At 41.7% G+C, this 26148-nt stretch overlaps 1 protein-coding gene across 1 annotated transcript; it reads left to right on the top strand.

Annotated features, from left to right (window-relative positions):
* The first annotated feature begins 436 nt into the window (after nt 1-436).
* preb (prolactin regulatory element binding) lies at nt 437-11953 on the top strand. The gene is made up of 10 exons (XM_083989944.1): nt 437-618; nt 1994-2183; nt 5646-5844; nt 6505-6758; nt 7608-7688; nt 7847-7974; nt 8070-8243; nt 9408-9480; nt 9576-9735; nt 11096-11953. Exons 2-10 carry the CDS (start codon nt 2049-2051, stop codon nt 11188-11190), a joined length of 1299 nt encoding a protein of 432 aa, XP_083846070.1. The 5' UTR covers nt 437-618; nt 1994-2048; the 3' UTR covers nt 11191-11953.
* The last annotated feature ends 14195 nt before the right edge of the window (nt 11954-26148 follow it).

Raw genomic sequence — 26148 nt, 5'->3', positions numbered from 1 at the left:
AATAATAATAATCAATCTTACCATACCAATCATATAACAATTGCACTACAAGATGGATAGATAGATAGATAGATAGATAGATAGATAGATAGATAGATAGATAGATAGATAGATAGATAGATAGATAGATAGATAGATAGAGAATACTTTATTCATCCCTAGCAGGGAAATTCACGTTAGTCCAGTAGCTCACACAACAATGACACAAAAAAGAAAAAAAAAGAGACAGACACCCAAGACAACAGTATGAAATAAATAAATAATAAATATAATCCAGGACAATTTCAAGTATATTTTGCCCAGAATAACTATTTTATCACGTGGTTTAAAAAACATAACAACAAACTGTACACACGACGTCTTGGCGGTGACGTCATGACGCACGGAACCGAACGCACACGTACGCTGCTGACGTGTAGGTAGGGAAGTGGCTGTCGGTCGGCTGAGTTTGGTTTTTAGCCGAGAGCCTTTTTTTAGCTTTCTCCCCCTCTCTCTCTCTGTCTTCCTCCGTCACTGACACTGACAGCTCAGCGGCTCAACAGTCAGTCAGCCGAGTCCGCACAGCACCGAGCTGCCTGACAACAACGACGACACGACGGTAACTAAGCGGCTGCACAGGTGAGGAGACGTCAGGGATAGCAACCGGCTGGAGGAGCTAGCAGGCTAACATGCTAACAGGCTGGAAGTGCAGTGCAGTGCAGTGGGAGTTGTTAGTGTTGGAGCTGGATAAAAAACAGGGACATAACAGCTATTTAACACCGATGTTTCCCCTTACAGCTTCAGTTAATAATAGAAAACTGTCCCACGGGATATTATGACACAGTCTGCCCGGTAAACACACAGTGGAAACCGCAGCAGCAGCAGCAGCAGCAGCAGCAGCTCCTCAGTCAGTCTCTGTCTTGTACAGTACTGTAGGGCAGGTTGCTGACTGCACACACAGGTGATGATGGATGATGGAGGTGGAGAGGAGCTTATTATAACCGGACACATCAGCTGCCAAACCGGTCACCTCAGTAGAAGTGAACCCGGAGCTTAATTTACACGGGGAAACGTCCAGGCCTACAGTACAGTACCAGGGACCTGCAGCTAGATCAATAGCTATATTATATGGCTCATTATTACTTTGACAGCTGCTGTGCTGTTGTAGTATTTTAAAACCCGCGTTAATATGCAGCTCTTTAAAATGCATTCATCATGTTATGTATTGATCGTATCTTTTATATAATCTGAGAGAAGAATGAAACTGTTTGTTTGTTTGCTGATTCTGTTATCGATTGGTCGGACTGACTGCAGCACTAAACGCTAAGTTAAATTAGCGCAGGTTAATAACCCTCAGGGTCATTTTTATGTGTACGTGACTTTGCCACGGGGACATTATCAATGCTAAGATGTGATAAGTTTAATAAAGACAGAACAGTTATAAAACAGGGCTGAGCGATTGGACTTGATATCAATCAAACTCTGCATCATCGTTTCCTGTCAAATGTTACCACATCATGTTTATGCACCTGCACCTAAATGAATAACGACTTAGCACTGGATATGGATGGATGTCATTCATTATTGGTGTAATGAATGAACCCCTGCAGATTTGTAATATTTGGTATCAGTGCTTTGCATACACATGATTTGTTCAGTACAATTTAGAGCTGTATAAATTTGACATAGATCAACGTAGCAGTGTACAGCACAACCAACTTGATAAGAACAATCCTAAACGGAGTAAAAATAGAAGTGTCAAAAGATGTATGAAAGAAGTGAAGTGAAGAAGTGAAACCAACATGTGAATTAAAAAAAAATAAGGAAAGAATAAGTTGTGCCACAAGACCAGTGCATTTAAGGATTGTGCAAGTAGCATTGATTGCACAATGTGGAACAAAGGAAACTTTATACTTATTTGTCTGTGCCCTTGGTAGCCTATGTCTCCGTGTTTGTTTTTTACACCTGGACAGACGAAGATGTCCCAGTTAAACTGACTCTGTTTTCCCTGCAGGTGGAGTTAAAGACGGCAGCTTTATGAAGAAGTGTTTGTGACCTGCACAGCGACAATGGGGAAGAGGAGGGTCCCAGATCTGTACAGGGCCCCCTTTCCTTTGTACTCCATTAAAGTGGACAGTAAAACGGGGCTGGTGATCACAGCAGGAGGAGGAGGAGCCTCCAAGACGGGCATCAAGAATGCTGTGGTGGGTACTTCACTTTTATTTAACTCACGACCACATGCTATGGAGCACAAACAATTAACAATATCAATAATCAATATAGCAGGTTGCAAGGTTATACATGTTTTCCAATTCTGATAATCAGAAAAAACAAAAATATCACTTACAGGGATGCAAACAGCGCGCCGAAAAGCGAAACTCGCTTTTTTCATGACCAATTAGGTGACTTGTGTGAATCGTTCAGATCCGAAGAGTTTTTGTTTTTGGGAGGGGGGGGGGGGGGGGCTCAGCTGGGGTCAGTAAAATGTTTTTCTAACAGGCTGACAGTGACAATCACGTGAAACTGAGGCGAACTCATTCATGGTTGTCTCTGGTTATACTGATAACTGCCGACCTCCAATGTTGACGCGCGACGTATCCGCGTGGTATCCGCGTGCATTCGGTCGTTTTTCCCCGTGCATGTCCGTTGCTGTGTCAGGCAGGTGTTTCCCACGGAGCTCTGCCCCGTTTCAGAGGTGAAGGAGAGAAGTCGCCTCCGCGATGTAGAATGTGTTCAATTAAAGTGAAACTAACACATTATATAGGCCTATATGTCCATTACACACTTTTAGGCCTTAAAATGTCTTAAATTTGTTGAATTATTGTGTTCAAGACTTAAATAAGACAGCTCTTAAATTTTCGTATGCCCACCATGGGCGAGCATTTCGCTCGCATTTGCCCCTAAAAAAAAAAAAACATGTGTTAACCAGGAAAATCACAAAAAAGAAAGAGCACAACCTGCGATTGGTCAAAAACTACAAATCCCACAATTCTCTGGCCTCAACAATAACAGTAGTTAGTGTAAGTAAGGGAGAGTGGAGCTGTCGGTGAAAAGAGGAAACAACGCCACGTCTGGTCCTGTTCTATGTTGTTCGTTCACACCGTCACCGTTTATTCGTTACGTCCGCGGTGTAAAAGGCCGTGACGCAAAGACGCGATTAGGCGCGAGACGCGGTAGACGCGACTTTTTTTTTTTGCGACGCAATACACCCGATTCTTTTATGGCGACGGGACCTTCGCGTCTTCGTCTATTTCATCGTGTTTGGTGGGAAGACCCAAACACAGGGGCTTCCCACTCAAACACGCGTTTTTTTCGCGCGAGCTTTTACGCGCAACCAAACGCGAGATACGCGAGATACGCGAATTAGCGCTCGTTTTCACTCGTTTCAAAAAAAAATTTCACTACAACAATTTTTTTTTTTTTTCTTTTTCAAAGGAGGTTAAATCGAAAGCAACTGGACTTAGTTATTTACTTATAACTAAGTCCAGTTGCTTTCGATTCAACCTCCTTTGAAAAAAAAAAGTATAGGAAGACGTTTCACCTCTCATCCAAGAGGCTTCATCAGTTCATCTGACCAGGCTGGGACTGGTCCAACTATCTGGTGTGGAGACTCAGTATAAGTCCAGTTGCTTTCGATTTAACCTCCTTTGAAATACTATGACCTGGACAAATGAGAATATGCACAGGCCTACAACAACATTTCTGCTCTCACCAACCATGGTTGAGGCGATAACGTGACGCACAGTATACTGTTATGAGACACATTATGCATCCCAACTGTCTTTTTTTTTAGAGGATTTTTTTTTTACCAAGAATGCGCCCAAAAAAATCATGATCCAGGGGCCAAAATTCGAAACAAATATTTATATTTTTTAATCATAATTCTCATTATTCTCCTGATGTCGGTTTAATGTAAACAGATTGCGCTGATATGCGTCATGTGACAGCGGGGCAGAGCTGCAGCTGCTGTGCTGTGATGGACCTGATCAGACTGGTGGTGGTCCACAGTCAATCAGTCCCAGAGCCTTCCTATTCACCTCCAATGTAGACGCGACGTGCGCGCTCGTTACCCAAAGCGGCGCGTATCCGCGTGCATTCGGTGCGACGGCGCCGCCGTTCCCCCCCCCCCCCCGTGCATGTCCGTTGCTGTGTCAGGCAGGTGTCTCCCACGTAGCTCTGCCCCGTTTCAGAGGTGAAGGAGAGACGTCGCCTCCGCGATGTAGAATGTGTTAAATTAAAGTGAAACTAACACATTATATCGACCTATATGTCCATTACACACTGAATGGGATGTTAAATCCCATGTCTTTATTTCTTCAGTTTATTTTAATAGTAATAATTATGACTAACATTCAGTGAAGACCTAAAAATCAGTATCTCCAAAATTGAAATATTGCAATGGTTTTTATTTTTTTAAAGCATTTTTAATATAGAAATGTTGGCCTTCTGAAAACTGTCCATCTATATGCACTCAATACTTGGTTGGGGTTGAACTACTGGAAATAGACTTTTCTGTGATATTGTTAATGGTGAGCCCCCCCCCCCCCCCCCCCCCACGACAATTCCTCTCTTTTTTGGTCCTGACCCGTTTGCATCCCTGCACTTAAACAAAGGAAGGACGCTCTTCAAAAAGGCACCTAACTTATAAATATCTTATAGTTTATTGGCTTGTAGTTATAGGGAACTGGTCTTTCAATCTCTGTTCAGCTTCAATCAGTCAATGTTACTATATATTTGAGAGAGAGAGCCAAAGATACGACATCCAATATCCACTTAACCTGCAGGATCCATGGAGAGACAAATACACCTGAATTATACAGGTTAAGCAGACAGTTGCACATTCATCTATCCAGTTTACTTTATTTACCTTCTACCAACAACTGTTCACAAGTGGCACGTGACTCCAACGACTGTTGTTATAACACAATAGGGCACTAACGAAGTCAAAACCAACTTTCCACCAAAGACAGTCACTCAAACGACTGTCGTTGGCACTTGGAGCACAACCTTTGACATACTATGACCTGGACAAATGAGAATATGCACAAGCTTACCTTTTATCAGTTTCCCCCAATAACCAATGATTCTCTTTTTGACTGCAACACAAAGCGGGTACCTCCCCAGCTCTCCGTAAACCATATTGTAGTTTAAACGTTTAGGACTGATTGAAATTGATTGATGATTATTTCGAATATGAAGAAAGAAAGAAACTCCTACCCCTTCTCCTTAAATAATGAGTAACTACCTAAACCTGTATTGTGTTACGGAAACATGAATATAATTTACATATACACCTAATTCAGTAATTATGCATACGTATACTGACATATACCTACCTACATACATATACCTAGACAAATTTAAGGAATTTGAGATGCAATTTTTCCAGCAAATCTATTTTTTCATACCACCAAACTTTACATGCACATAACATGACCGGTGAAACCAACTTGTCAGAAAGATCTAGTGTGACATCTGCAGGTAAGTCCAATGATCTGCTTTTACAAAGGTGGGAATACATGCATACATGGCCGGCTGCAACACACTGAGGAATAAAACATGTGTTATTACAGGTGAGCTACAGTGTTTTGACCCTTAAGGGCTGCCATAGATACAGCATTGATGTATTATTATTGTGTGTTGACTATCTGTGTGTCTTTTTTCAGCACTTCCTGGACTTGCAGCTGGTCGGAGACACCCAGTACAGCGCCACCCTCGTTCACGCTCACGACACGGACACACGCGCCAACATGAACCTGGCGGTGGCCGATGGCGTGCTCGCCGCGGGACAGGACGGGACCTGCTGTCTGATGAAGTTTAAACACTCTGCAGAGAAAGAAGGAGGCAAAGCTGCTGCTAAAGACGGTGAGGCCGACCGTTACAGTACTGCTCCACCTGCTGTCATCAAGAGCATCTAGCACACTCTATGACATGTAGTTATCTCTTTTATGAATTTTAAATCTCTTTTAAAAACTAAATATTGTATTGTTTTTATCTTGTCAGGCTTTTATATCGCAATCTTTTTGGTTTTAAATACCGAGGGCCCAAAGGATTTTACTTTTACTTTTATGTTATTTCCATTGGTGGGTCGTTATGTCACTGTTTTGTCCTTTGTTTATGTATCTTAAATAGTTTCTAAAGTTTATTATTATTATTTTATTATTATCAGTCAGAAAGGTGGAGTTAAAATCTAAGTTTAGTGATAATGAAGGGAGCACTTTATTATTCTCTTGCTTCTTTTTCTTATTTCTACTATGCTTTTACTTATCCTACATGTTCTCCCTTTTCTTCTCCCTCACTCATTCAGACACAAGTTAATCTGTGTCAAGTTGATTGATTATCAGAAGATAAGAGAATGTCAGTGCAGTGGATCCTTTTCTGAAACTTTATTTAAACCATGGTGCACATGACAGAGCTGTAGGATTCTCTTATAACAACAGATGTGTTATCACAGCTGTATTTATGTACATAAACACGTGAACTTTGCATGCATAAGTTAAATCGTGTGTGTGTGTGTGTGTGCAGGAGGGAGCGGCGTGCAGCAGGGCAGCGCCAGGCGACGAGCCGGTAAGGGAGACAGGGGAGGACAGGACGGAGCTGCAGCCTCTGGAGACAAGTCGGACCTGAAGGACGACACGGCTCACGTCTCCATCAGCAGTTTGGCTGAAGTGCAGTCGGACCTGAACCCCCAGGACCCGCTGCAGAAGGTGGTCCGGTTCAGTCCTGACCTCAGCCTCCTGCTGACCGGAGGCACAGACGGACACATCCGCGTCTGGGAGGTAAACGCCGTTAAACTCACTGTGCTCTGTCACTCAGTTTTATGTACCTCACCTACTGAATATAACATAAATATAATGGATGAATTCATAAGTAAAACCTTTTGATTATCATTATTTTATCCCATTATTTTATATGTAAATACTGCGTTTAGTTGTGGTGCTGTAACTTCTTTGTAGTTAGAGGTCATGACTGTTATTTCCTCTGGATTATAGAAACATTTCCCTCTTATCTGACTCATGCATATTTTATTTTCATGATTATTAGAGATTATAGACTTTTCTTTTTTTGTATTTTACTATGTTAGTTATTATTTATTGTTTATTTAATTTATTACTATAGTACTGAGACCCGAACTGTACTGTATCTGCACTAGATCTGTCTGTCTATCTATCTGTCTGTCTATCTATCTATCTATCTATCTATCTATCTATCTATCTATCTATCTATCTATCTATCTATCTATCTATCTATCTATCTATCTATCTATCTATCTATCTATCTATCTATCTATCTATCTATTATTTTAATTGGAAAATTGAAGAGTAGTGACTGTAACATTCAAAGGAATGAGTCAAAGGAAATCTATAAATCTTCCTGAAGAACTTGGTTTTTAGATAGTTATTAAAGTTATTAAATCAATTTCAGATGTGACTGTAGAATAGATCATATTATCACAACCCAAAGGGATGATGGGAAACTATAAAGACGCTAAAATTGAAGCCCAGTTGCCTTCGATTTTTACATGTAAGAAAATGTTGTTTTCAGTCTGATGTGTTTCTGATGTTGTTGTTGTTTACCTTGATAAACAACACATGCGCTGACTGGATGTTGTTGTTTCTTCTCCTCAGTTTCCGTCTCTGAAGAAGAAGTTTGACTTCAAAGCTCATGAGGGGGAGATCGAGGACCTGGACCTGAGCCCAGGGAACAAGGTGAAACACTGACTCCCTCCTCCTCCTCCTCCTCCTCCTCCTCCTCCTCCTCCTCCTCCTCCTCTGCTGTGGATGTTTTACCCTCGTTGGCTCGGTGTAGTAACAGATGTTGTGTATTGATCCGCTGCTAATGATCGATATGTGGTGTTGTCACGCAGCACCTGGTGACTGTCGGCCGGGACTTTGCCTGCAGCGTGTGGAGCGGCGACCAGCTGGCCATGGGTCTGAGGTGGAACGAGACGGTGCCTCAGATGGACGAGAAGACGTACAGATACATGGCCTGCAGGTCTCTTCTTGTTCTTCTTCTTGTGGCTCCTCACATCCATGTAAAGTTAATTTCACACAGTCACTACAAGGTGGTTCTTCTTGTTTGTGTTTCAGGTTTGGAAAAGTCGAGGACCAGAAAGACGCCCTGAGGCTCTACACAGTCCAGATCCCCCATAAAAGAGAAAGAAGACCCCCTCCCTGTTATCTCACCAAGTGGGACGGCAAGAGCTTCCTGCCCATGCTGACGGCCCCCTGCGGCTCCGAGGTCATCTCCACGCTGGCCGTCAGGTGACTGAGGGTTCATGGGAGTTCATTAAATCACTCAAAAAAATTATAATGAGGAAATATTCTAGTGTGTTTCCTAAAAATGAATGTTTAGATATAGTAGATGTAGATTTTTGCAATAATTTAGAAGAGGCTCAGACATGAAGAGACCATCACATAAAAAAACAGGTAATGGGGGAAGTTAAAAATCTAAACAAAACTAAAAATGTATCTACAAGCAGCACTCTGCAGGATCCCCGTGTGTCACGTTGCACAGATGGTGCAGTCAGAGTGAAGTCTGCAGTGTCACTTACAGGCCACGTGGGAATATCACATTTTGACGAGATAACCGTCTACAACCCCCATAATATTAAGCCATGACATTACAATAACAACAGGGTTACAGAAACAACACAGAATGTAAATGCTTCAATGTGATAAATCTACTGAAAGTGTACATATGAAATGATTTATCTAACTGTCGAGGTTGAAAAGTGTCTGATCTCCCTAATGTCATGTAAAACATCTATTGTGAGTCGGTGGACATGTGTTTACATGAAGCAATATGAGATTGCTCCCCCATAAAGAAATGGACAGTCTTTAGTTTATTTATTTTAACTGAGAGAGACAGAATATATATTATTATAATATTATATGAAGGTTATGAATTAATTAATTTGATCAAGTGAAATAAGGGCAAAAATCAGCAGGGGATCAACTACTCATTTTCCCCACTGTATATCTCTGAACTTTAATTCAATGCAATGTACCGTATACAATTTAAACTGCTGCAGGAATATGTCTGTATCTTTACATGCAGCTTTAACATAAACTCAGGTTTTCATGTTGTGACTGATCTACTGGTCAAAAACAACTAAATCTACAATCAGTTAACACTACACACAGGTCGCTCAGATGTTTTCATAAGATACGGTAAGATAAGATATTATTTTATTTGAATTTTATTTGAATTTTACACAGCACAAGTATAAAAGAATAAAAAATACAAAACAGACAAACTTAAAGTGTAAAAAAAAAAAAAGAAGCTCGACAGTGAGCAGGAGCTTCTGCAAAAGACTTCCACCACCTTTAATTATGATTCATGCATCGATAAACAGATGAGTCTGAGCTCAGTGAAACAGGTGAGTGTGAGGACGGTAACTCATGTTGACTTGTCTCTGTTGACAGCGACTCTGGGACGTTCCTCGGTCTTGGGACTGTGACGGGATCAGTAGCGATCTACATCACCTTCTCCCTGCAGGTAAAGACACTCAACACACACACACATGTCATGCTGCTGTGTGTGTGTGTGTGTGTGTGATGTAACCTGTCCGTCCTGTCTCTCTCTCTGTGCAGAAGCTCTACTACGTCCAGGAGTCTCACGGCATCGTGGTGACGGACCTCGCCTTCCTGCCCGACTCTGTGAAAGGCAGAAACATCAAAGGGAATAATGAGACAGCCATGTTGAGTGTAGCAGTGGACAGCCGCTGTCAAGTCCACGCCGTCCCCAACCGCAGTAAGTCCTGCAACATCATCGTCATCAACAAGGTCAAGGTCACGTTTAATATAGAAAAAAGGAGTGAAGTCCGCACACTGTATCAAGCTCCTCTAATGTTTATTGTGGAACGACAGTTTCGATCACTGTGGATCTTCGTCAGGATGATCCTGATGATCCTGATGAAGATCCACAGTGATCGAAACTTTTGTGTTCTTCACATTTATTATGTAATATAGCACCTTTTAAAGGGATAGTTCAACATTTTTGCAAATTGGCCCATTGCCATAATCCCTATAGTCTTAGCAGTAGGTTCGTTACCTTTAATTGTCGGTGCAAGCTATTTTTAGAACGGCGGAGCAGAGCTGCGAGCTGCTCAGAGCTACCCTACTGAGCCAGCTCATGGGATTTCTTGGTTTCCCTCATCAAACTCATCAAGTCCACAATCCAACAACTCCAAAACACTCTGGTGGACAAGTTGTGACCTGCACATTCACCACGCTATGAGATAATAACAGAACATTACCAGACAGAGTTGTTTTAGAGGGAAATACAGAGACTGCTTGGTGAAAAACTGCCTCCGATGGGAACGCGCATCAACGGTTTTGCATGAATTTACCTCAAAAACAACTCCATCTCGTAACGTTCTGTTATTATCTCATAGCGTGGCAAACAGTAGCCACATTTCCGTCCAAAGTGATTCGAATTACTGGGAAATGCGCATTAAAAGAAATTCGAATCATGTGTGTTTCCATCTACGGACTTTGCACCCCCCGCCCCCACCGGACGGACGGTCGGTCGGTCGGTCGGTCTGATTTGAACACATTAGCGTGATTTTGCGCACATGTTTATTACCGTCATAACGCGACCTGTCCGTGTGTGTGTGAGAGAGAGAGAGAGAGAGAGAGTCACGGCCGCCACAGACTTTATTAATGGTAAACGCTGGATGCGCTGGTTGATAAGTTTAGTTTTTACTGAGGAGGAACTATGAAGAACTGTGCAGTAACATCATTGCAGTAACATCATTATGAAGGTGTGTGGGGGCTTTTTGTGGGGGCATGTAGCGGAAACCCTGATGTTGTCTTGTGAGTGAACTGTAAACACGGGAGCAGATGGGGTGAAAGTGCGCTACGTCACACTTAATTCGCATACAGCTGTTTCCATCCCATTCGAATCAACTAAAACCCGGCCATAGCGAGCGTATTTCAGTTTGTGCAAATCAGGGGATTTTAATTTGAATTACGGCGTTTCCATCATCATTTTCCGATGTGATACATTTAGATGCGCATCTTAACAGCTGATGGAAACGCAGCTAGTGATGGTGACACGAGTCCGACCGTCTCACCTCGTCCCTTGTATTGTGTCTCCCCTCCTCCTCCAGGGTCCTTCCCCATCTGGCTGGTGCTGTTCTGCTGCGGCCTCATCGTGGTGGGGCTGGTCCTCCTGCTGCAGTACCTCTTCCCAGGATTCATCTGAACCTGAACTCAACCTCCATGCGGTTCAACATCATCAGCGGTCCTCAACCATCCTCCTCCAGCGCAGAACCCACGAGTCCCAGCCGAGCTCTGGGAGGCTCTGGAGCTGCAGCCGTCACGGCGCCCTGACGTCGCCCCCCCTCCACCCCTCTCCCCTCCTCCCTCCTCCCCCTCCCCTCAGCTCCTACTCAGGGTTGTTCTCTCTCAGACCTGTGAACCCAGTGGACTCAGACCAGCACAGACTGGGATTTTACTCCTATCAGTTCATCTTAATCTTGTTGGAGAGTTGAAGGACTCGTGAATGTCTAAAGGGAGGGGTCTTTTTATCGACATATTTAAGGAACAGTGTACAAATATCAATGATTGGCACATAATGTGTCTGATTTTGTTTTTTTTTTTCCTTCACGCAGACACTTTGAATCATCGGCTCCTACTTTTATGTGTTTTCCATTTTTATCCACTAGTGGGCAGCAGAGAATCATTTCTTATCAATATTATATATACAGTATATATAAAAAAAACAAACAAACTGGGTGAAATAATAAAAGCTGCTCCGAGCGGAGGAGACGCAGAGTCAGTAAACATCTGGATGGATGTTGAAAGCTGGATGTTCTCCCTGTTATGAAGACAGGTCCGATATCAGACAAAAACTCTCTCTGCCCCAAAAAATGTGAATGAATTTTTAAAAAATGATCCATGTTATTGTAACTAACCTGGCGAAATGATGGAAGAAATAAAAATATGAATGAGGAAGGAAGATTACAAAAGAAACATCTGGTCTGTTTATGTTTTCTGATCTGTGACAGAAACAGTCTGAACTGGATTTATGATATTTATATTTACCAAAACTGCAAAACTGGGAACACATGAATAACAAATATGTTGTTTATAACTTTTTTTATTTGTTGGACACTGTTTAAAAACAAAAACAGCAATATTAACAATATTTTCCACATTTATACCTGCTCTACTCTCTGAGCCACAGCCCCCATAGAGGTCCAGATGTGACCACTGGATGTGATGGAGGCTCCTGAACCAACAAGCTGGACATCTTGAGCGTCACCATGCATCGCGCTCATTACCCCTGTTGTCCAGCAGGTGGCGCTGTGTGTCTGCTGGATGTGCAGCTTTAGAGCTCCGAGGTTTGAAGCCAGATCTCTGTGTTGATTTAACCTACATTTGATTCAGCCGCAGCTCCTGCAAAGACTTCAGGACATAAAGACGTTTCTCACAGAGTCCTGGTGTGTGTGCGTAAGTGTGTGTGTGTGTGTGTGTGTGTGTGTGTGAGTGAGACGTCACTGCAGCTCATCCCTCCGTGTGTGTTCTGTACATACAGGTGGACTCCACCTGTGTGTCACCAAACTGTGAAGCTCTATCCAGACATTCAACATATACACCCCTGCAGCCAGTGAGCGGAGGAGGGAAACTTCTCACCTCCTCCTCCTCCTCCTCCTCCTCCTCCTCCTCCTCCTCCTCCTCCTCCTCCTCCTCCTCTTCCTCCTCCTCAGTCTGCAGCCCGGTCAGTGGGTCAGTCATTATGAACAGACAGACACTGACTGTCCTGTCAGTCGCTGCACGTCACCATGACGCCTGTGTCCTCCTGGTGTTGGTCGGGAACAACCGGATGGAACCACAGGCCACAGAGCTGTTTCATTTATTCAGATTACTCGTGTAAAATCCTCAGTCCAGTGTCAGATCACACAGTTTCCACTTTATCAGACTCTGTAACCTCCAGTAGAATAGAAGAGAAAATACTTTTGCAAAAGACAGAAATTTGTCTTTGGTTTACATCGTACAAAAATTGCATTAAAAAATACATTTTCACAAGACACAATAAAAGCTACGATAAAGCAGAAGTAAGCGGAATATTTGTGTTAATATAAGTCTTAAATAGTTATATCTTCCGACAGCAATCACTTACATAGAGTGTTTGGTCTGAAACACGGGTCTGTCAGTCACTCTGCTCTGCTGTAAGCCGAGGAGAAAACTTTCCTTGTATCCTACAACCTTCATCCAATGAGGAGAGAGAACGGCATAAAGGGGCGGTCCTCTCTGTGTGTGCAGCCAAGGGATGCGCGTGAATGTGGTGACGTAGGGACGAGGGCGGGGACTGCTAACTCCATCGGCTGACAGGAAGTTAGCCAAAACCACCGGATCGCTTACTTCTGCTTTAAATTAATGTTAAAGGTACATTGTGTAGGAATTACTCTTAATCTAGCGTTGCAGTTGTATATCGCAAGCAACTCATTCATATTTTTCATGCTGCATTCACCTGAAATTGGGCAGACGGCAGACGGACGACAGCCGCTGCGAGGCAAAACAATACACGTGACAATATGTTGTCATGGCGATGTCGTATTGTTTACCTGACCCACGTTTTACCGGCTTTCTGTCGACTTCTGTGACTAAAATGACATCTGGTTTGTTACCGACGGCCGTCTGCCCGACTGCAGGTGAATGCAGCATCAGTGTAACGCTCCTTTCGTGAATAGATAACAGGAGAAGTTACACAATGTTTTACTTGGGTTGGTGAAGAGATACGTTTATAGATTTATTTGATTTAATGTGGTGGGTTAGTCTTTTACCTTTAAAGGGATACTTCACCCAAAATCGATAATTCACCAATTTTCTACTCACCGTCATGCCAAGGAGTATGGAGGTATTTGGATGTTTCATAGTGTGTGTTTTGGACGATTCAAAAGTGAACTCCATCCGCTGCCATTATATGAAAATCTGTTGCCAGCCAGACCCCCCCTGGAACTCCAAAAGCGTTTTGATGACTTCTCCAATAACCCTTCCTTGGCATGACGGTGAGTAGAAAATTGGTGAATTATCGATTTTGGGAGAAGTATCCCTTTAACCTTGTTTTTTTTATTTATTTAAATAATAGACACTCTCTTTATTTTAACTCAGGAACTCAGATGAAACGTGTCCCGGGGTCAGAATCTAATAAAATACCAAAAAGCCTCTTAAAGGCAGTTCAGTTGAGTTGACGAGCGTGGAGGATAATGTGATCCAGACAACAACAGGGCAGTCGACGTTTAGCTGCAGCTCCTCCGTCCATCCCAGCGTCCATGACACAGGAAAAAACAGTGATGATCAAGTGTTGTCATGACGTGTTTCTCTTCTGTCTGTGTGAAGTGACTCATTGATCCGTCATCGGGCCTCAGGCTGGGATCAAACCAGGGTTGATTGATGTGGTTATTTGTTGGTTATTTTGTCCAACAGTGATGTTACCATCTATCCTTGAAAAGTTAATGGGATTTTTACATTCACTTCTATTTATCTTTATTACCTTTGTGCTTAAAACAAAGAGAGAGCAGGGAGCAGGAGGAGGACCTCTTAAGTTAAACATTTGCAGGATATGCTGATTTATTCATATGCTAATTTATTTTTTAGCAGAGAATAGAACAGATGTGTTTATTGTCATGCAGATGTTATATCAAGATGTATTGCAGAACAAAATTATGTTTGCATTATTGTAATAAAACAAATAGATAAAAATATCATAACAATAGGAAAGTAGGAAAAAGCAGTAGATATAAATATATAAATATGACATAAATACAAATACAAGTTAACGCTTTAATTTGCAGGCCGCTAATTACGTGATAATGTCAAGAAATAGCCAAGAAATAGCCAAGAAATAACGGTCGGTTTCATTGTAATGTCATGTTTTTCATAGGCAAAAGGTTACATGCTTTTCATGCTTTGAATTTTTTGGGAAAGGCCAGAATTTTTCTTCACCAAGTCTTTGTTATTTCTGGGCTATTTCTACACAATCAATCGTTATTTCTTGGCTAAATTTCTCCACATTACTATGAAATTGACTGTTATTTCTAGACATTATGATGCAATTTATTGTTATTTCTTGCCAATTCTTGACATTATTACATAATTAATGGCCTTCAATTAAAGGGTTACACCTTATGTGTGTAATAGATATAATAAATAAGAAACTGCTCTATTGAAGGTCCATCCACTGCTGAGCATGAACGTGTCTGATCAATCTCAGTGTGACCTGCAGCTTTTCTAGATTTCAGCCTGTAAATATGATAATTGTTGTGGTGCAGAATAAGGGAAAGGTCAAAAGGTCACTGCTGTTCTGGAGACATTTTAACGGTGGATCCTCCGGGGACTGTGAATATCTGTGATCCTTTAATGAGATAAGTTGTAAATGTGAAGCACATGCATGTATGTGTGTGTGTGTGTGTGTGTGTGTCTCCTCCTGAGGACAGAGATCTGTCAGTTTACAACATGAAAATCACTTCAACATGTGGCTGTGTGACTGAACAGATCGTACTGGTTGGTGTTTCTCCGCCTCGTACACAACACTACACAACAAAAACGTGGTGTGTTTAATAACAAAACGCTGCTCTTCTCCCTCTCGGTGGGGTTGAAGCCCCCTCTGCCTCCCCCTCCCCTCCCCACAGCTGACTGATGACAGAGGGGAAGACAGAGCTTTAACGGTTTAAACATGCTGAAACAATAATATCTCTAATGTCTTCCATCGCACATTAAAAAAAAAAGGACCTGGTGCCACTCTGGCTGCTCCAACATCCCATAATTTTTACACAGCAACCCCCCTCCCACACACAGACACACACATTCACACTCACATTCACACTCACATGATGAATAACTTTCAAGACCAGCCAGTGAATAACCTGAGAGAACTGGTTGATGCTCCTGTCAATCACTGTCCAGATGTGCCCAGATGTTCCAAACAGCCCTATTCTTGTTTTTACATACATAATAGGCTCAGTATTTCTTAATCAACTTCTTTATTGACATTTTATCTGGTTTATTCATTTGATTTATTTCTCTTTCTCTTTTATTTTCTTCATTTTCTTCCCCTTTGTTGATATTTTGAGCCCTCATGTGCAGGTCCTGCTGATATAATGTTGATTTTTTGTTGTGTGTGTGTGTCATTAGATTGTCTTATTATTGTCATGTTTTGGAATAGCAGGACCCAAATGCAGATTCCATGGCAAAGGTATTTATTTAGAAAAAGGTAAATAAAAGTACAACAGAAACAAAGTAGCAATAAAAGAGTCAACAAGCCTAAGTCTCGGACAGGGGGTAAACGAGGAATCCAAAGTTCAACAGAAAATAAAGTACAAAATAATCGACTAGAAATACCAAACTCACAACATGGAACACGGGAGGCAACGCAGGGGACAAACGCAGCCGATCGAATAAAGACAAAGGGAGAGACTGAGGCTAAATACACAAGGGAAGACATATGAGCTCATAAAGCAGGCAGAGTTCACCAAAAAAAATTAATTTTCATTCATGCTGATGAATACTCCGGAGCAGTTTTTTATTCCTCAAAGTGCATCTGGAGACCCGGGAGGCCGGTTCGTAGTCCGACAAAAACTTTATATGAGAGCCAATAGTGCCCGACACAAAAACGTCCATAAAACTACACAAAAACCTTGAAATATTACTCCACACTGCTCGTCCACTGCAATCCAAGTGTCCTGAAGGGATATAATCCAAAGTTCACCTGAAACAACGTAATTGAGGCAAGTCTGGTCATTGTTTAGGCTGTAAAAATGTCCTAAATGACGTCGTTTCGAGTAAACTCTGGACTGTATCCCTTCAGGACACTTGGATTGCAGCAGACGAGCAGTAAGGAGGAATATTAAATGGTTTTTGTGTAGTTTTATGGACGTTTTTGTGTGTCGGGCGCTATTGACTCCCATATGAAGTTTTGAACGCCCCTCCCGGGTCTCCAGATGCACTTTGAGGAATAAAAAACTACTCCGGAGTATTCATCAGCATGAGGGTGAGTCAACAATGACTGGATTTCATATTTTGGTGAACTATTCCTTTAACAGGAACACAGGAGTAAGACAGACTTCGAAGTAAAACAGGAAACAGGAACACAGCGGGGAATGACAGACACAGACCCATGCCACACAGGAAAACAGGACACAGAACTTCAGAGTAAATTACTGTTATTTATGTTTTAAGCTTGTCTGCTGTTGTTTAATGTTTGCTTGATGTTTAGTTTGTGTTTGAGGACTCTACTTGAATTTTTATGACCTTGCAACCCTGCAGCTGTTCACACCAGTGTGGAGCAACAGGTACACAGATATGAATTTGTGTCCTCTCAGCTCAGTCCAGCTCTGACCTCCACTTAGATGTGTCACATGAAGCAGCCACATCCTCCTGGTCGATCGGATGAGGGAGTGTTTGGTCAGAAGCCGCACGGTGACGCAGTATAACATCCAACATCTACTTTAGAGCAGCTCTGCAGTCATAAACTGTGCGTATATAAGTCCATAAAGCTCTCTATGTGTGTGTGTGTGTGTGTGTGTGTGTGTGTGTGTATTACAACCACACTGCAGTAGGTGGTTTGTGGGATGTTATCCTCAGTACGAACTGAGCAATGACGGAGCAACAAGGAGCCAGGGTGAGTAAGACGGGAGTTCCAGAGAAAACCCTCTTCTGCACACACACACACAGACACACACACCACACACACACACACAGACACACAACACACACCACAAGCCTCAGTGGGGCCTCCACACACTGACGTCATTCATGGAGCCTTGTTGGCTTTGGGTCGGACTCGGGAGAGAGTGGGAAAGATGTCACAGCTAAAAATGGCTGACGACTACACATGTGAGTTTGCCAGATACCAGACCACACAAACAAGAGGGAGACGCTGCCACGGTTTATTTAGAGAGCAGCTCCGAGGCAGGAGGAGGAGGAGGAGGAGGAGGAAGAGGAGGAGGAGGAGCATCAGAAGGTCACACACACAGACACACACAGACACAGTGATGGTTTTTACTGCCACAATCTGATATCATGAGACTGTGGAAAATATGCATAATATATATTTATATATTCTTCTGCCTTTATTAGATAAGACAGTGGAGACAGAATCGGAATGGATATGACCATGATCCCAGTTGGGAATCAAACCGGCGATCACCTGCACAAGCTCCAGAGTCCATACAGGACATGATCTCTAATCAGTCACCCCATCAGAACACCCTCAAAAACAATGATATTGATTTATTGGTAACTGTTTAATTTACAGGCCGCTAATTATGTGATAATGCCATGAAATAGCGAAGAAATAACGATTAATTGCATCATAATGTGAAGAAATGACAATTAATTGGGTCATAATGCCGAGAAATAGCCAAGAAATAACAATTAAGCGCGTCAAAATGTCAAGAAATAACAATTAATTGCGTCATAATGCCAAGAAATAGCAAAGAAATAACAAATAAGTGCACCATAATGTCAAAAAATAACAATTAATTGCATTTTAATGCCAAGAAATAGCCAAGAAATAACAATTAATTGCATCACAATGCCAAGAAATAGCCAAGAAATAACAATTAATTGCGTCATAATGTGAAGATATGACAATTAATTGCATCATAATGTCAAGAAATAACAATTAATTGTCATAATGTCTAGAAAAAACAATTAATTGCGTCATAATGTCAAGAAATAGCCAAGAAATAACAATTAATCATCATAATGTCTAGAAATAGCCAAGAAATACCGGTCAGTTTCATAGTAATGTTGAGAAATGTAGCCAAGAAATAACGATTGATTGCATAGAACTTGGTAGGGAAAAAATTCTGACCTTTCCCAAAAAATTCAAAGCATGTGTAATCTTTTGCCTTTATGAAAATACATGACATTACTATGAAATTGACCGTTATTTCTTGGCTATTTCTTGTCATCATCACGTAATTAACGGCCTGTAAATTAAAGGGTTACGGATTTATTATAGACCAAAAGTAGACAAATGATGGCACACCTTTAGGCCACGCCCAAAAGTCAGTACGTTTACATGCACATGCACAGTTTAATCGAGCTATGCTCAAAATTCGATTTTGGCGTCTAATCAGACTTCTGTCCTTGTCCCAGTTTACATGCAACTGAGAAAATCAAATAACTGACGGGAGCGTGTCCTCCTCCTCAACACCAGGTGGCGGTAATGCGTCGTTTCAGCGCGTTAATACGGAACCTTTTCCGGTTGACCTATTAGCCAGGCGGTAGACCAGTATTTTCGAACAACAGCAAGATGGTTAATCGTACAGCTTTGTTCATCTTGTACACTCTTGTGCGTGTTACTTATTGTGCAGATAAGGTGCACGCTATCTCTCATTGTCATGGTGATTTCGGGAGACATATAAGAGCGCCATAACACTACAACAATAGCTTCTGCAATATCAGAGTTGGAGAACTCCGATATTAGTCGGACTAACGCGTTTACGTGCACTCAGTTGTCCAGTTATAGTCGGATTAAGGCAATAATAATTTGGTGTTGGTGATGTCACAGCGCCCCACAAGACAACACACCTGTAGCTACGTCGCTGCAGCCAGCCAGGTGAGGAGACTGAAGGAATGCTCTTCCCTCTTATTGTTCTGTTTGTTTCATACCTGTTTGACATTTACACCGTATCTTGTAATCAGATCCAACCTGAGCGTGGATAACGGCTGATTGTAAAAATGTAGAAGTCTGGATATAAAGTTTGATGGAGCGTGAAACCTGGGACTTGTTACACACTCATCCTCTACAGCTCCGACCTTTCACCTCATTGCTGTAAATTGTATTTTCCAGTGCGAGTTTGTGTCTGCTTCTCCATACTTGCACCTTTTATTTATTTATTTTTTTTCAGGTTTGACCTCTGGTTCGTCTGTATATCTGTGTTTATTTGAACCAGAACCTTTTGGTTTGATTCATCTCTGTGAGAGCAGACAGACTCTTTGCTCTACGTGTCACTGTGTTGAGAGCCATGGGACTAAATTACACATGTGATGGCGGTGGATCTGACTGTGCACACACACACACACACAGACACACACACACACGCCCTGCTTCCATTCTGGGGTAATATAAGCAGCTTCTTAAGACAAACATGGAAAAGCAAACAAGGTCCTATTAGGAGGAGGCTTTGGTTTCTGACAAAAGGGGAACGAGACAAAGAAAATGACAGGGTGAGTGGAACAACCATGTCCCACTGTCTGAGTCCCTCCCTCCCTCTGTGGGTGAGGTGAACCCTCCCTCACCACAGAGCGAGGGAGAGAGGGAGGGAGTCAGCCCCTCTGACTCCAGACAGTGGAAGAATGAATGATGCTGTGACAGAAAAAAAACAAGATCAACAACACCAACACCACATGCGCCACAGGCCGGACCCTGAAGGTCACACGGACTCGCAGTGATGACGGAGGTGGAGTGGTTTCACTACTGCGTGTCGGACCACAAACCCTGTGTTAGTTCACTTCTGTCTGTTTTACAACTCGATGTGAACGATGAAGTTGTTTTCCTGTCATTTTATTTATACTGGACTGGTGATGATCTCATGTTTTTCAGCCTCACTCATCCGCCAAATATAAATATCCGGTTAATTTATTACGCTGATGACACATGACTCTATCTCCCAGTCAGACCTAGTGACCAGTCCAACATACAGACAGATATTAAACCTGCAGATGAGCCTACAAATTACTTTAAATCACGGTTTTCCACCCATCCTAGTTGTACTGGATGTGTTCCCTTGTTTTTGTTGAGCTAAAGTCCCTTAAAGGGATAGTTCAACATTTTGGCAAATTGGCCCATTGCCATAATCCCTATAGCAGTAGGTTTGTTACGTTTAATTGTCGGTGCAAGCTGTTTTTAGAACGGCGGAGCAGAGCGGTGAGCTGCTCAGAGCTACGCTATGGAGGCTCATGGGATTTCTTGGTTTCCCTCATCAAACTCATCAAATACACAATCCAAGAGGTAAGTGCAGAGACCGCTTGCCGAAAAACTGACCCTGAAGGCAACATGCATCAGCGGTTTTGCATGAATTTACCTCTAAAACAACTCTTTCTGGTATCGTTCTGTTATTATCTCATAGCGTGGTGAATGTGCAGGTCACAACTTGTCCACCAGAGCGTTTTGGAGTTGTTGGATTGTGTATTTGATGAGTTTGATGAGGGAAACCAAGAAATCCCATTAGCCTCCGTGGCTCTGCTCCGCCGTTCTAAAAATAGCTTGCACCGACAATTAAAGGTAAGGAACCTACTCCTAAAACTATAGGGATTATGGCAATGGGCATATATTTGTTTAAAACATCTTATTTATGACTTAGAAAGTGTATTAGTGATCTATTTATAAACATTGATTCAGCCTTTACAAGGGAATCTTGTTGTAAAGTGGTAGCCTTACCATTTTGTGTTTTCTAGCCTTCTTCTGGGGGGAAGAAAGGGAGATTCATTAATGGTTGTAATGTTTTGTGTTTTGGAAAATCAATAAACAAAACATCCAACACCCAATAATTGCAGCATTTGTCTACAACCAACCAATAAATTCAGAGAACAGTGTAAAGTGGGACATCACAACAAAATCAATGACTCCATGGTTACAACGGTTGTGATATAGAGTGGTAAACAAACCAAGGTTGACAGGAAATAAGTCAAATCACCCCTCAGAGTTAGGTCATTACACACACACACACACACACACATTACTCATGCCATCACTGGCCCCTTTATTCCAACCATGTAATGGGGGCCACTCTGCCCACTGGGGCCTAATTTGTACTTGTTTATGGTGGCAGTGTTGGTCACAACATCGCAGACACAACTCACATCTGTATAAGGGAGCGAGCCGACACTGACGCTGGTGTGTTACACGCTCCTGAACCCCGGGCCGGCGTTCCTGTCTGAAATCACAGGCGTGGAAACATTGTGGCTTTGTTTGGTTCAGTGTAAACAACACAGCAGCGTAATGAGGGGGTCTTAACAGCGGTACGGTTGGGGGCCTACGCACCGCACTCCATGGCTCTACGGTGAAATTATACGTCTAGGCCTCGGGGCAAACAGCGTGACTCAGAGCTGTGTGTAGTTTGAATCCGGTGTGGGTCGGCGAGGGAGGGAGGTTTTGTCGGCTGTGGTGTACATTCAGCATGAAGCTGTGAGCGTGACTGAGCTCCCACATCCAAACAGGAGAGAGTCAGGAGTGTCGTCAGCACAACAGGCCGTTAACGTCATCTGTGTCGAAGTTAGCTGATGTATGGAGGTACATTTGTGTCTTTATTATTCAATTAAAAGAAAAGTTGATTTTTTTTTTAACAAATGTGTTTATTGATGTTTCAAGCTTTACATACTTAAACACACTTTAAGTAAACTAAGCTTTAAGTTCTTTTGTTCCATATCTGAGTAAAAAAGTAAAAAAGGCAAAAAAAAGAGGAACAGCATGAACAGAGAACCTATCGGCAAGGTGGTTCCATGTGTCAGAGGTCTGAAAGTTAAAATAAATGATTGGATAGATAATAATAATATTGATAATTATGTATAAGTAAAATTAAGTAGAATTACCATGGTGATTGATACTAGAAAAGTTGATTTAAACAAAAAAACAACTTTTCAATCAAAAACAAGTGTTTGAATGCAAAAAAGTATTTGAGACTCCCAAAATTGCATTTGAACCCTTTTTTTTTTTAGGTTTTTTTTTTTTTGATAGAAGTGAGTTATCATTTGATTGAAGGTATCTTTTTTGTTTAAATCAACTTTTTTTTTGGATTGAATAATAAAGACAAAAATATCCTACCCATAATATGGTCTAAATACAAAAAATAAGACTTTAAAGCCCCTGTACAGACTTTTCATTTAGTGTTGATTTTGGCGGCGAAAGCGGTGGTGTTTTGCCGGAATGAAGACTACATTTCCCACTGTCATGAAGACGTTTGTGTAGATTTATTTTGGAAACGTTGGAAAGAAGACGGGACTTCCTTTTTTTTCTTTTTCTTTTAGCAGCGTAATGTATCTATTCGTATCATTTCACCAGTGGTCCGACCCGACCATGCCTTCCAGAGGTATAGAATTAGACGACTTAGAAATAGCGTATCTTCACACTGATGGGCTCATTTGCTGTTGTAGGTAACAGAGACACATCAGAAGAAACCAGAGACTTTTGCGTATCCAGTTAAAAGCTCCGTACAGGGGCTTTAAAGGGATAGTTCACCCAAAATTGAAATTTCACTTATTATCTACTCACCCTCATGTCGACTAAGGGCTGGGAGAAGTTTCAGAGTTATCCATGGCTTCTCTGAGTTACAGGGGGTCTCGGCATAGCAGTGCATGTCCATATGACGGTTGCAAATGGATACCAACTGTCTTTGTAACAAAAAGACACACCAAAAAACATCCAAACACCTCCATGCTGCTCGTATGTAATGTCCGTCTTGTATTGAAGCCCCGAAATGCGAAGTTGTCCCGAAAAAAATTAAATAAGTCTATTTTCCAAGCTTGTTTGTAGCGGAAGCTCCTCTTCCCGGTTCGTCAAATTTGGACGAACCAGGGTCTGTCCTCTTCCCAGTTTGTCCAAATTTGACGAACCGGGAAGAGGAGCTTCGAGAAGCTTCTGCTACAAAACAAGCTTGAAATATAGACTTTTTTTTTTGGGGACAATTTCTCATTTCGGGGCTTCAATACAAGACGGACATTACATACGAGCAGCATGGAGGTATTTGGATGTTTTTTGGTGTGTCTTTTTGTCATGAAGACAGTTGGTATCCATTTGCAACCGTTATATGGACATGCAGTGCTATGCCGAGACCCCCTGTAACTCAGAGAAGCCACGGAGGACTCTGAAACTTCTACCAGCCCTTAGTCCACATGAGGGTGAGTAGATAATGAGTGAAATTTCTATTTTGGGTGAACTATCCCTTTAATCCAAAAAATATTTGACCTGTGTCATTTGTAGGAGGCTGAGGATGGAGGTTAGGAGGAGGAGGAGGCTCTACAGCTCAGAGCAGCTTGTTAAAAACAAAAACAAAGGAAGGAACAAATGTGACACTAGTTCAGTTAAATCTGGTGTAACGACCGCAGCATCTAAAGCAGGGATGGAACAAACTCATGGGGTCACGAAGACAAACACTTTGTTGTGCTTTTTTTAGTTAACCCAACAGAAGAAATGAGCTCATGTTGCAAATCACAGCTTTGATGATGATGATAATGATGATGATGAAGCTGCAGATGTGGTTCACAGCAGAACTGAAGCAGTGATTCAGTCTGACTTCAGCCCAGTCCGCCCTCACACAAACCATCAGACTCCACTGGCTCTGGAGAGACCAACACTGTTTGTTCACAGGAACCAAACCAGGACACAGTTTATCAGGCCACTATAGGATATTTTCTCTTTTTGGTGTTTCTTGAGTTGTGCGTATTGATTATATTGACTCATTAATCAGCCATCAGCTCTTTGGATCTATCATGGTTCCTGCAACAAGTACCTGTCTGCTCTTATGAAACGAAACCAGTTCATTTCAAACTAATCAATTGATCAACTATCCATAAACTCATTTTTACCAGTGTCTCTGTCATTTTATGTCTCTCTACTCATTCATTTTCTAGGAAATTTGGAAATTATGGTCACTACCAACCACCTAAAGTGGACTATAACCAACTGAACCATGTTTGGCTAAAAAAAGACACTAGATTGTTTTTTAGGGTGGAAAAAGTTTATAAAACGTCTGTAAGTTGGTAACACTGTTCATAAACTTGCATCGAATCATCTTAAACAATCAACATCCTGTTGAGGGCGGCACAGTGTCGCAGTGGTTCTAGGTTTGATTCCAGTTGGAAATCCCCAACACCCGACTGGCTGACCCATTGTGTTACTCAGTCAACGACCTTTAGGCTACATTAACAGGGCTGGTCCTGCTATGTCCCATAATTGTCTTGGTCCGACCAAACCTTTTTACGAGTTCTGGACTTTCGTCATGACCAGAACCTTTGTGTAATTACACTTAAACCAGTTGTATTGTTTTATGTGGAGAAACCACATATGTGTAGTCATGTATGGGTGGAAGCTCAATGACAAACACTTAGATGACTGTCCCGGTGTAAGATCTGATAAAGTAAGACTTTATTGTCATTGTGCAATACACAAGGACATTTTCTTGTGCAGCCTCTAAAAACAATACTTACATTCACACGCATGCATACATGTATTGAAAATATAATATCAGAAGACAGGAATTAAGGGTATCCAATATTGCACAAAGTCCCATAATGCTATGGTTCTCAAACTTTTTTACATCAAGGACCCCTCAATGGCCACAAATTAGACCACGGACCACATTGGACAAAATTTTGAAACAAACACCTACACAAATATAGACTGAATAACTTTACTTTTTTTTTTTTTTTGTAAATGTACGTTCAAATTACTGCCAATGGCATACATTTTTGGAAAGATTTCAAGAAATTTCAGGAAAAAAAAGAGTAATATTTCTGGAAAAGAAATGTGGTAAAATTTTGAGAAAAAGTTGGGGACACCTTTGAACCCTCTCACGGACCTCGTTGAGAACCACTGCCATATTACACCATGTTTTATTCAGTTATTCAAGTTATAATGTATGATTAGATCAAATAAGATTAGATTTGATAAAATAAGATAAACTTTATTGATCCCAGACTCGGAATTCACTGTCACAACCACAGGCATATAACATATAACACACAATACTGATATAAAAATGAGAGAAAAGTTTGGAACAAACACATTTTAAACAATGATATTACATGCAGTGATGTACATGTATATTTTTCTCGGATTTTATGTTGATATTGTTGAGACAATTTCTGTGACTGTTTTTCTTTTACATTAACGGTGGTAAAGACAACAACTCCCATGATCCCACACTACTTCAAGACTATATCCACTGCTACTGACTGTTATTGTTGTGGCGGAGAGACCCTGAAGCAGCAGCAGCAGTAGAAGTTACAGTCTGAGCCTATAAGTGAAACCAGAAGACTAAAGAGTGATGAAAAGGTTAATTTGTGTCTGTAAATAGTTTCTGCTGCACAGAAACTGTAACCAGCTCAGAAGACGTCGCTCCGTCCTCATGTTGGAGGAGCTGATGGAGCCGTGAAGAGGTGAAGCATCAGGATGCTGCAGCATTCGTGGGTGTAACGAACCCTGCCAACC

This window comes from Trachurus trachurus (genome assembly GCF_905171665.1).
Source record: "Trachurus trachurus genome assembly, chromosome: 16".
NCBI classification, from domain to species: domain Eukaryota; kingdom Metazoa; phylum Chordata; class Actinopteri; order Carangiformes; family Carangidae; genus Trachurus; species Trachurus trachurus.
The sequence above is the reverse complement of the archived record's forward strand: the minus strand, read 5'-3'. Positions and strand labels throughout refer to the sequence as shown.